The following is a 13,124-nucleotide window of genomic DNA, read 5'->3' on the forward strand; positions in this document are numbered from 1 at the left end:
CTGCAAACCATTCAAGTATCTTTGCCAAGAAAAAACCCAAATGGAGTCATGAAGAGTCAGACACGCCTGCAATGACTGAACAACAGCAGATACTATTCAACTCATACTTTATAGAAAATGACAGGTTTATGTTGAGCTTTGTCTATTGTTCCTTTCTGTCATACTCAATGATACATATACAGAAATCAGATAATCTAGTGAAAGCATCAGTGCTGATCGTAATTGATAGCTTTAATTTGTATCACCATTGGTTGCTTAGCCTCCCTTATATGTCAAATGAGAATAATAATGCCTATACAACCTCCAACCCCTATTTTTTCTGGTTTCTTTAAGGATTCAGCTGAAGTTTTACCTTTTACAACAGGTCTTTCCAAGTCTTTCCCCTATACCCTCTAGTTGCAAATGCCTTTCCATTTCAAAATGACTCCCCTATACTCGGTATATATCTTTATGTATATACTGCTTGAAAACAACGATTTTTTTGGCATCCCCTCCGTTTTCTGTATGCCTAGTCCTTAGGATTGTGCCTGGCACAAATTGAGTCCTTAGTAAATGCTTATTAACTGACTAACTGACCATGTATTTTCCAAAGCGTACCATGGTCCCACATTCTGTGTTCAGAAGTCCCTTCTGGTATATTATTTATTCTAAAACTTCTTCCCAATGATTCTATAGCATATAGTAGGGGAATCATGATACCTGTTGTATATTTTTCTCAAAATGTTACTATCTTGGGAGCAGCTAGGTGTCAAATTGGATAAAGCACCAGCCCTGGATTCAAGAGGACCTGAGTTCAAATCCAGCCTCCGACACTTGACACTTACTAGCTGTGTGACCCTGGGCAAGTCATTTAACCCTCATTGCCCTTCCCCCACCCCCCAAAATGTTACTATCTCTTTGGTCACTTTCCAGAGAGAAAAAAAGAAAGCTTCTGTGCCATTTGCCAAATTTACCCCTTTGCATTTCCCAGAAGTATTTTCTCTGGCTCTAGAAGACACTAGAGCTAGGTAAACAAAACTAGCATTCAAACACAAAATGGGAGAGAACTCTGATAATATGCTAATAAGGAGTTTGAAATTTGGAAACTATTGGTTGAAGGTTTAACCTTCCATTATCATTAGGAGCTTTTAAATTTGCCGCCTTAAACTTCCAGTGGCTTTGCCATCATAATAGCTTCCTTTTTCTCTCTCTTACCCTCCCTCTTCTCCTCCACTTCCCTCTCTACCCTTCTACCGTCTTTTCTTCTTCCTCTCTTCCCTCCCATTCCATCTTCTTTATTCTCTTCTTCCTCCTCCTCTGCCTCCTCCTCCTCCTCCTTCTTCTTCTCTCTCTCTCTTTCTATTCACATACTTCTCTCCCTTCTTCCTTTTGTGAATGCACTCAGATAGAATTATTTCCTGTTCTCTGCATTCCATAGGGAAGATTTCTGTCAGTAAACATGGCCTTTCTGAATAATGCTCATATCTTTTTGCTATAGAATTGGCCTGAACAGTACCTATAGGGGGTATCTGTAGTTGGGAATAGCATAAATTAAATATGATCAGTGTGAGGAAGTTGTGAAATTTAGCCAGCCCGATCAAATGAGGCAATTTACATAAAACTTAAAGTCTAAAATAAAAATTAGCTATCATTATCATACTATCAGTGAAGAAATATGAACAAATATTCTATATGAAGTAGTGGGAAAAGTTCTGCTCTTTAAGTGTGAAGAGCTTATTTTGCATCACAGCTGCAACACTGTGTGACAGTAAGCAAACCCTCTCATCTATGAAGATCAGTCTTCTCACATACAAAATGGGCATAATAATACCTGTCCTATTTACCTCACAGGGTTCTGAGAAAAGTACTTTGTAAACCTTAAGGAGCTATATGAATGGGCATTTTTAATATCATACTTATCAAATCTATAATAGTCTGTTATTTCAAAATGAGAGAATGAAAGCTGGCAGGTACCTTGGAACAGAGGATGTTCATATATAGAACATGGAATGTTAGAGCTGGAAATGACTTGAGAATGTAGAATGTTAGATCTGCGAGGGACCTTAGGACATAAACTCTTTGAATATATACTTATACAGCTGAAATAATTACTGCTATAGGAATATGAGAACACAGATTATTTATGTGGGAAACAACCATAGAGACCATCTTAATCCAGTTATTCATTTGGATGAAGAAGATGAGGCCCAGGAAGCTTGAGTGACCTTTATGTGATTTTCTTGCTGTTCAGTCATTTCAGTTTTGTCTGACTCTGTGACCCCATTTGGGGTTTTCTTGGCAAAGTTCAGTTTGCCATTTCCTTCTCCAGCTGATTTTGCAGATGAGCAAAACTGAGGCAAACATGGTTATGTGACTTTTATCCATTATTTATGTTAACATATTTATAATGGTTATATTTATAATATATTAATATTATAATTATTTAATTACTTTTGTTATTTAGTTGTATTTCAGTTTTGTCCAACTTTTAATGACCGAATTTGGGGTCTTCTTGCCAAGGATAGTTGAATGTTTTACCATTTCTTTCTCCAGCTCATTTTATGGATGAAGACATTGAAGCAAACAGGGTTAAGTGCTGTTCCCAGGGTCATACAACTAGTAATTTTCTGAGGCCAGATTTTAACTCAGGAAGATGAGTCTTGCTTACTCTAGGCCTGGTACTCTATACACTACATCACCTACCTTTATATGATTTTACAGCTTGTTAGTGAGCTATGGCAGAGCCTGAGCCAGAACCCACAACTTCTGATCTCCCCATGCCACCCAAAATTTCAGAACTCTTTCCACTGCATTATTATATTAAAAGACTGAAATATTGTGGGGCTTTCTTAATACATTTTAACAGTTTTCCCAGCAAGATGAAATCTAGAATAAAATCAATATTTTAAAAAAATCTTAATGACTCATGAAATTAAACGACCTTCTCCATGCTCATCCAATAGCTAACTCCAGCAGAGTGTTGGAAATTAAAGCACGTCATTGGGCACCAAGAATCACAAAATTCACACCTTTTATGACCATTTCATAATAATATCTGCCCATACTTTTCAAAGCATGCTCATATCATCATTTCATTTGATGATTTCAACAGCCATATGAGGTAGTTAGGGTAGGTATTATTGCTTTTATGTAACAAATGATGAAGAGAGAGGTTAAGAAATTTGCCTGGGATAACACAGCAAGCTGTAGTAGAATAAGAACTAGGACTCAGAACACTTGACTTCCAGTTCTCCCCCCCTCCCCCCCCCCCCCCCCGCCCAGAGCCCTTTATAGCTCTGCTCTTATTCCAGACTAACCAGTAGGAAAATTTGGTTTAAATCCAGGTCATACAGAAATTATTTTATGTATGTATTCATTCACTTATCTATCTGTCTATCCATCCATCCATCTATCATCTATCTACCTGCCTAATCTTTTTATTTAATTAGCTAGTTAGTTAGCCAGCTCCAGTCCAGACTCTGGTATGTACTGAATGCTTATTATGTGATTGAGCAATCAAAGTATAGTTGAAAGAGTACCAGACTTGGAGTCACAATACCCAGGTTTGAACCCCTGCTCTGATACTTTCTCTCTCTCTGACACTGGGAAGATCACTTCAGCTCTGAGCCTTTATGTTCCATTATTTAAAACTGGGTGAAGGATCTTTTCATTACGTAGGATGATAGGATTATAGATCTAGAGTTGAAAGAGACCTTAGAGTTCATTTAGTCCAATACCCTTATATGACAAATGAAGAAATTGAGACCAAGGAGATCAAATCATCACTTTCCTCTTATGATCACTTGGGTAGCATGTAAGAGGCAGAATTAGAACCTTAATCCTTTGACTCTAGAACTAGTTTGCCATGCTCTCTCATGGACATGTTTTATGCCAAGTGATTAGTAAACTTTATGGTTTATTATTATTATTATTATTATTATTATTATTATTATTATTATTATTATTATTTCTAGGATGCTAGTTTCTAATATGTTTTTTCTTCTTAATGTTTTCCATTTTAGCTTTACACGCCCAGGAAAAGGATCATGGCTGGGTAAAGGCAGCCCGGAGTCAGGTTCAGAACAGTCCAGTATGTCCTTAGAAAGCCTTGTCTTTGGAGCTGGTTACTGCAAACCTTCTTTCTCAGAGGTAAAGTCCAAGGACCATGTGAAACTTGACTATGTCGAATTGTGCCTGGCCATGAACCAATTCTTCCTTTCCCAACATGATTTATTCTCTGCTTTCTGTTCTAAGGACTGTCCCCATGGAATCATCTTTCTTCTGGAATGAATCCCACAAAAAGGAGGATTGTCAGATTATGGCTACCTATTATCATAGAATGCCATCCATTCCAACCATACTCCTCCTCACCATGTCTCTACCCTTTCACAGATGAAAGCAAAGAGACACAGAGAAGGAGAAGTAACTCCCCCCACCCAAGACTATAAATGTAGTCAGTATATATGAGATACAGATCTAGTTTTCCCAGCTCCCAAACCAATAGTCTTCTCACTATACTACAATGCCTTCTATATATCCTCTGTGAGGCAATTTAAAGTCCATATCATATTATTCATTAAGTCAATATGCATTAAGAACCTACCATATACAGTATGTCATCAGAGATATAAAGTCTCTTAAGTTAACCCTCCAGGATATCTATGGGAGATAATATGACCAGAGAGGTAGTTTTGGAATGACACCTAAAAAAGTGGCCTTGAAGCCAGAAAGATCTGGGTTCAAGTTCTTCCTCTGTCATACTGCCTGTGTAACACTGGACAAGCCATTTAATTTATCTCTCTAAGACTATAAGTTACAGAATAGCCACAGACCTGAGTTGGTAGAGGGATTTTCTTCATATGGAAGTTTATTTAGAGATCTAATTGCTATCCTGTGTCAACACCAGTATGTCAATAGCTGAACTACAGCATGGAATATTATTAGTGCCTAAGAAATATCACATTATTTCCTAATAAAGGTAATTTACAAATTAGGAAATGAGGGAAGGCTTCATGAAGGATGGCAAGGACCATGATATGGTAGAAGTACTTCTAGTATAAGAATCATATGACCAGAGCTCAAATCTTAGCTTTCTTGCTTATTGTCCCAATGTGATTTGGGGCAAATTACTTTCTGGACCTTAATTTATCTATCAGCAAAATGAAGAGTTTCAAATATATAAACTCTGAAGTCCTCTCTAGATATGAATTTTATAATCCTATAATTTCCCCAGGTAAAGATGGGTGAGGGAAGAAACTCCACATGTTTTAAATGGTGTAAGCAAAGAAAATTAATTTAAAAATTAATTAATTTAGAAAATTGCCCAGTGGGGCATGGGTAATAATGACTATTACAGATTAACCAGGGATTTGAATGTCTCAAAGTAACATTTAGTAATAAAGGTGAGAGCAATTAAGTGGCACAGTGGATAGAGTGCTGACTCTATAATGAGAACATGAGTTCATATCCAGTCTCAGATATTTAATAGTTGTGTGACCCTGGACAAGTCACATAATCCTGATTGAAAAAGAAAGGTACGGGGCAGCTAGATGGCGCAGTGGATAGAGCACCGGCCCTGGAGTCAGGAGTACCTAAATTCAAATCTGGCCTCAGACACTTAACACTTACTAGCTGTGTGACCCTGGGCAAGTCACTTAACCCCAATTGCCTCACTTAAAAAAAAAAAAGGTAGGATGGAAAGAAGGAAGGAAGGGAGGAAGGAGGGAGGGAGGAAGGAGGGAGGGAGGAAGGAAGGAAGGAGGAAGGAAGGAAGGGAGGGAGGGAGGAAGGAAAGAAGGAAGGAAAGAAGTTAAAAAATGAGGGTGGAAGTTGATTGAGAAGTACCTTGAGTTATAAGGAATCATTGACAGTTTTTGAGCAAGGATATCACCTCATCAGTTCTGTTCATTGGGAAGATTAATGTGGCTTGTTATGAATGATGGATTGGAAAGAGAAAAATCTGATGGATGGAGACCTGTAAGATGGGTATTACAAATGAACAAGTAAACAAACATTAGGGTCATATAATCACAGACCTAGAGTTAGAAGAGACCTCATATCCCATATACTAGAACCCCCTTCCCACCACTACCATCTTATAGATTCAGAGATCCTGAGACATTAAATGATGTTCTCAAAATCACTTAGGCACTACCAGAGGTGGGATTTGGACCCATGCCCTCTGAATTCAGAGCCAATGCTCTTCCCACTGTACTATGTTACCTCCTTGCCCAGGGTAAAAAGATTTGAAGTCCTAAAATAGGATTGTGCATTGGAGAGGACAGGGAGGAATAAGGGAATGAGGGAAATTGCAGAGGCAGACTCAACTTTCGTATAGAATTCTGCCTTTCACAGCCTTACCCCTGTCCATCTTCTGAGCCCTATAAAGGATGCATTAGTAGATAGTTTTTTTAAAGCAGTAATGTGAAAGGTTTTTGTGGTACAATGAGTGTCCCACTCCTGCCTCTCCCCCAAAGGTAGAAATGTTCTGCCTTCCCTTGTGAACACAATGAACTCTTGCCTGATCTGCAGGGAACATCTTGTAATGTGCTGCTTAACCATTGAATCACCCCTCCCTGGCTTCATTTCCCAGCATGCAGGGACTTCATTTCCAAAGCTGCAGGGGGTCTGAGCGCCTCTTGGTACAAACTCTTAGCTCCGCCATTAGCGTTAATGGGAAAAACACAGGGAACATGCAACCGCTGCACACTTGAAGGGCCTCATTGAGAAGGGTCATTTTGGGCCTTACAAGCAAAGAGAAGTTTCTGTTGGAAACTGGGCAGTAGGCCATTGTGGAAAGAGGAGAGTATCTGGAGTTGTGAAAAGCTGTTTTCCAGTCCTGATGCTCACCCCTACTAGCTCTATGACCTCGGACAAGAATCTTTTTTATCCTTCATTTCCTCATCTGTAAAATAAAGATAATCACTGTGTAATCCATAGGGTTGTTAAAAGTCTAGCAATCTGTGTGTCCAGAAAATACTATCTAAATGTGACTTAGTAGTAGTATATTTTTAAAAATTTTATTTGTGATATATAAGTAAATTTCATACATATATCAAACATCGATATAATATACATATAATTATTTTCTACATTATTACATTTAGATATACCTAAATATATTCTAGTACATATAACTTAATATTTTAAATCCTTCCTCTTCCTTTTTTATATAAACAGGCAGTTTTCTTTTTTTTTAATAATTAAATCCTTTGATGCCGTATTATGGCGTGGAGGTGTTCTGCTTTCTCAAATATTAGAAGGGTCAAGTTTTAGATACCAAACTAGGAAGGTTTCAGTATTGTCTCAATGACAGACTCTGTGCTTATTAAGCAAACATCATGGAACCATAGATTTATAGCAAGAAAGGACCTTAGAGGCCACTGAATCCAAATACTTCATCCTGCAGATGAGGAAACTGTGGCTAAGAGTATTGAAGTGACTTGCCCAGTGTCAGAGAGCTAGTAAGTGTCATGATAGGATTTGAATCCATGTCTTCCTGAGTCCAATTGTAGGATTCTAATACCTCCACTGTCTCTAGAACTGGCCTAGCTAAGTTAAGAGAAGCTCATCACTAGGATGGACAGAGGGTGATGGATTGTCTGAATGTAGAAACTCTCAGGGACTATCTATTAATTTATAGAGGTTCCTAAGATCACAAGATCACAGGTCTGATGCTAGTGAAAGGGACCTCAGAGGCCTTGAGTCCAACTATTTCTTTTACAGCAGAGGAAACTGAGGCACAGGGAAATCCTATGTCTTGATGAATGTCACATAGGTAATGTGGCAAAAATTAGATTTTAATCCACATTGATTTCAGAATCAGTGCTCTTTCCATCAAACTACATTATCTTTCTTTTTTTTTTCATTTTTCATATTTTCACGGGGCAATGAGAGTTAAGCGACTTGCCCAGGGTCACACAGCTAGTAAGTGTCAAGTGTCTGAGGCCAGATTTGAACTCAGGTCCTCCTGAATCCAAGGCCAGTGCTTTATCCACTACGCCACCTAGCTGCCCCCTATATTATCTTTCATAGAGAAGGGTTGGTAGGAGAGTATCCATATTGAAGAAATCAGGGATCCCTGACAGATTGAAATATGTGTTTTGGTTATTAATTACAAAAACAAACAAACTACTGAGTGCAATTGAAATACAAACAATTGCTATTAGGTCCATTTACTAAGGCTTTATTCCAGTGATTCACTGTAGCATGGAGATCGCTATGGATTCCATGCCAATGGAATATAAGTTTTTGCAGGCTTTGCCAAGCTGAGAAAATGAAGGACAGGGGTTCATAACTTTTTCTATATCATGGACTCCTTGATAGTCTGGTAAAGTTTATGAGCCCCTTCTCTGAATAATGTATTATTTTTTAATTCACTGGAGAATTAAATGTCAAATTTCAGTTAGAGTTTGGCAAACATAAAGATGAAGTTTTTTCCTATTCAAGGTTATATCCTCCCTTAAATCCATCTGCAACCTTGGGTGTCTATGGACTCCAGATTAAGAATCCCTGGCTTAGAGTATAAGCACAGGGTTACATTGTGTTTTGCAAATAGTTGGTTAGCCTAGCTGATTTGTGGAAAGTTCCCTCAACAGAGGCTCAGAGACCAAATGAGAAATTTACATGGCCTTAAGAATGCCTTAAAGGTTCTTTCTTGAGCTGTGCATTAACTGCATATACAGAATGATATACTTTAAAATATTCAAATAAATATAATTGGGCCAAGTTTCTAAGTGAAATCTAATTGTGCTAATAAAACCAACATATTATATTTCTATCACACATAAGTCATTTAATCATACCCTTTTCCATCCTCCAGATCCTACCATATTATCTCAAAAATTGTTGCCACTGATATCAAGAAACCAGTTAAGAACCATAGTGTGGTGAGTGAAAACAACATGAAGAAGTGAGAGTGGGAGGAAGTGTAGGGGTTGTTAAATACACTATTCACTAAACAGATACATCTAAGGCAGCCTTCCTGGAGATTCGGGGAACAATTTGAGGTTTTGTGTACACTGATTTCATTGATACTTCTGCTTAGGTCTACATTCCAAGGAGGTCAATTTTGGAACTCAAAGAAAAAGATAGACACTGGTATTTTTTGAGATATTAGTTATGATTTTCCATGGATTCAATATGTATGGGTACAGTTAATAGGGAAGCTAAGTGGTACAGTGTATAGAGTACTGGGCCTGGAGTCAGGAATACTCAAGTTCCTGAGTTCGTCTGGACTCAGACACTTACTAGCTGTGTGACCCTGGGCAAGTCACTTAATGCTTCTGCTTTAGTTTCTTCATCTATAAAATGAGCTGGAGAAGGAAATGGTAAACCACTCCATTATCTTTGCTCAGAAAACCCCAAAAGGGATTGTGAATAGAATCAGATAGGACTGAAAACAACTGAACAATACCAACCAAGTTGCTAAAGCATATGACAGAGATATAAGTGAGACAAAAAGAAAAATTCCACATTATTGTTAAGTACAGTATGCGTCATGGAACGTGTGGCAGACATATTGACATCTAGCATTTTGGTATTTTCTGTCCCTAAGATCTTAAGCAGCTTGCAATAAAGTCCAAGAATGTTCCTGAGCTAAACACAATAGAGGGGAAGACAAACATATACAGAGAAAAGCCACCCAGGTAAAACAGATAGCTTAGAGCTACATTGCCTTGCCATATAGAGGTCTTACATTTTTTTCTTGCTCTGATTCCTTCACATATAAACAGTTTTTTGCACAGTATAAGGGCTACTTTAGGAGTTCAGGTCCAGTAGTCTGGATTTCCTCTGCTTTTATCTGCTGACTCTAGAGAGCCCAATGGAGGCCTAATAAAGACTCTCCACCTTCATCTAGATGCTCTCTAGATTTATTAAACTCAACATGTCCACATCTGAACTCATTTCTCCCAAAAAACCTTCTATTTTTTTTTAACTTCGCTATTATTGTTGAGAGCACTACCATACTCCCAGTCACCCTGCCTCAAATTTAGAGGTCATCCTCAACTCTTAGTCTCTCAGCCTCCTATCTAATGATTTTTTTTTGGTGAGGCATTTGGGGTTAAGTGACTTACCCAAGGTCACACAGCTAGTAAGTGTTAAGTGTCTGAGGCCAGATTTGAACTCAGGTCCTCCTGAATCCAGGGCCGGTGCTTTATCCACTGTGCCACCTAGCTGCCCCCTAATGTTGATTTTTACCTTCCCAGAATCTCATATAGATGCCCCCTTCTCTGCTCCAGCACTACACCCCCGTGATGCAGGGCCTCATTATCTTATGCCTGCAATGTTGGTACAACTGGTTGGTCTCCATGCCACAAACCTATCTGCACTCCATTCTATCCTTCCCACAGCTGTCAAATTGATCTTACTAAAACACAAATTGGAACATGTCATACACACACACACACACATCAATTCAGTAAGCTCCAGTGCCACCCTATTACCCCAGAATCAAATATAAAATAAAAAGGAACTTTCAAAACCTTTCATAAACTTACCCCTTCCTACCATTCCAGTCTTCTTAACACTTTATTCCTCTTGCCCTTTGCAATCCAGTGACACAGCCTTCCTTGTTATTCCTTGAACAATATTTTCCATTTTCATTGGCTGCCTCCCATACCTCAAACACTTGCTGTCCTTATCTCTTCATCCTAGCTTTCCTGGCATCTTTCAAATGTCAGATTAAGTCCTTCCTTCTTCAAGAAATTTTGTCCTAGTCATCCTTAAGCTCAATGTCCTCTCTCAGAGATCATCCCCAATTTATTCTGTATGTATGTGTGTAGATATTGTACATAGTAGTTGTTTTTCATATTTTCTCTCATTCTGGACTCTAAGTTTTTTGAGAAAAATTGATTATTTTTGCCTTTGTTTGCATCCTCAGTGCTTAGCACAGTGCCTGACATTTATTGAACACTTCATAAATGCTAGTTGACTGACCTATTAAAAATAGCTACTAACTTGATAGTACATAGATCAGCTGCCTTGACTTCCTAAGGGAGCAATAATATTTTGAATGTTGACATAGAGCTAAGGGAATGTATACATGGTAGGATTGGGGTTTTGGGTGAATGGTGCAGACTCAGCAGACATGTCTCTCCTGTGCATCTCTCCATGCTCTCCTGGATGTCTCTCTTTGGTAAATAGTGATCAGAAACATTGTAATGTCTGTGTTCTGTGTGTCTGAGTTGGTATTGCCATGGCCCAGAAACCAGTGCATCTGCAGGAAGGGAGAGAGACTTTGATGAAAAAGTATGGTTAAGTTCAAGGCATTCTGTATTTCTGAAATCTTTTCTCTAAGCCTCTTCCCCTCTTTTAGGGTATGTCTGTTGTTTAAAAAGGAACTGAAACTAGGGTAGGCCAACAAAGACTTTTTCCAGGGAGAGAATGAATGAATGGATGATTTGATGAATGATAAAGTATTTGTTAAATGTTTTTATGAGCCAGGGTCTGGGCTAAGTTCTGGGGATATAATACAAACAAGATAGTTCCTGAGCTCAAGAATTTCACATTGTAATGGAAGAAAACAATACGTGAAGGAAAACTGGAATTTCTGAGGAGTTAAAGGATGGAGTGTCATTGTATGTGTGTGGCAACATTGTTGGAAATGGGCAGGAAGTAAAGTGGAGGTCAAATAAAAGCTCACCAGTCAGACCGCAGAGTCCCAGAAACTGAAGCCAAGATTGTAGTTGAAGAGGTATGAAGATGTTAGAGAGAACTTTATCATTTGAGGAATCCTTCAGCCCACTGGACTTAGAAATTTCAGGTCTGTGCCATCTCCACACTACAGGGTTTACCCCCAAAGGTTCCCACCCTTTTATTAAGGGCCTACCTTCCCCCAGAACCAGGTCCCCCCCGACACACACACCATGTCCGTCTTCTAAGCCTGAGGGATATGTTTGTTGGGATGCCCTCTGTCCTGATATAATCATACTCAACAAAGGCACACTGTCCTCTTGGTGTTATCTCTTCCCCAACCCCATTCAACTGACTTGCCCCATGTATTAGAATTCCTATTTATGTTTCTTGGTCTCAGTGACCTATAAACCCCTCTTTACTCTAAGAAGCTATATTATTCAGTCATCAAACCTGCCAAAGGTCATCTTTAAAATGAGTATCATAACAGTCTCATTGTACACAGTCACATTATAAGGATCAAACAGAAAAAAATAAGTGAAATTGGTTAGGCAAATATTATTATTTTCATTTTTTCAGATGAAGAAATTGAGGCTTAGAGAGTTTCAGTGACTTAATTACTGCCACAAAGCCCCAAAGCAGCAGAGCTCAAACTGGAAGCCAGGTGAGGAAGCCCTGGAGAAAAATGGAACATCTGGTCTTCTGCTTTCAATTCTAATGAGCTTTCTATTAGCTCCATTGTATGTTATTTTCCTTGAGTAATTCTTAAAGTTTTCCATAAAAGTGTGCTGCTATGAATAATATTATTCAACTGACCTGAAGTCACATGTATTTGTCTTTGCCAGATCATTCCCCATTTCTTGGCCTCAGTTTCTTTCCTTCTATGTAAATGAAGCTTTAAAAGCTTTAAGAATCACATTTGGAGGGATTATATATTCATAATATCATAAAAGTAATGGAAGGGAATTTTTTTTTTTTTTAGTGAGGCAATTGGGGTTAAGTGACTTGCCCAGGGTCACACAGCTAGTAAGTGTTAAGTGTCTGAAGCCGGATTTGAACTCACGTACTCCTGACTCCAGGGCCGGTGCTCTATCCACTGCGCCACCTAGCCCCAATGGAATGGACTTTAATCCTTACTTAATTGACCCCCTCGATCCCATTTTTACAGATGAACTGAGATTGGACAATAGGTAGTGACTGACTTGAGGTGAAACAAATCAATAATGAATTGGCATCTGCAAGGTATATTTGGAACTATCTTGCTGATGCTCACCTCTATCATGGAAAGATAGTGGCCTCAGCCTCATCATTATGGGAGTCAGAGGATGGCCTGTTTATGGGTATTTAAGCCTAGCATGCCTAGTTATTTCTAGGATTTGATTCTATTTCTGTGCAGTTTCCATTTAGGGAACAACCAGTGATCCACTCGTAGAGCTGTTATGCCTGTGCCTTACACACCATCCAACAGCTGAAGGGGAGCCAAGCTTAGAACAAAATCCAGGAGCCCTGGA

At 38.8% G+C, this 13,124-nt stretch overlaps 1 protein-coding gene across 7 annotated transcripts in view; it reads left to right on the top strand.

The window, feature by feature from the left end:
• FAM135B (family with sequence similarity 135 member B) overlaps positions 1-13,124 on the top strand; it is a 493,118-nt gene that overhangs the window by 381,242 nt on the left and 98,752 nt on the right. For all 7 annotated transcript variants that reach the window (XR_006353509.1, XM_043969533.1, XM_043969541.1 and 4 more), the window contains one exon: positions 4,002-4,128. Coding sequence is in view for 6 of the 7 variants with exons in the window: in XM_043969533.1 (XP_043825468.1) it covers positions 4,002-4,128 (127 nt within the window). In the remaining variant the exon portion in view is untranslated. The remainder of the gene's footprint in view (positions 1-4,001; positions 4,129-13,124) is intronic.

The sequence above is a fragment of the Dromiciops gliroides genome, chromosome 1 (genome assembly GCF_019393635.1).
Source record: "Dromiciops gliroides isolate mDroGli1 chromosome 1, mDroGli1.pri, whole genome shotgun sequence".
Classification (NCBI taxonomy): domain Eukaryota; kingdom Metazoa; phylum Chordata; class Mammalia; order Microbiotheria; family Microbiotheriidae; genus Dromiciops; species Dromiciops gliroides.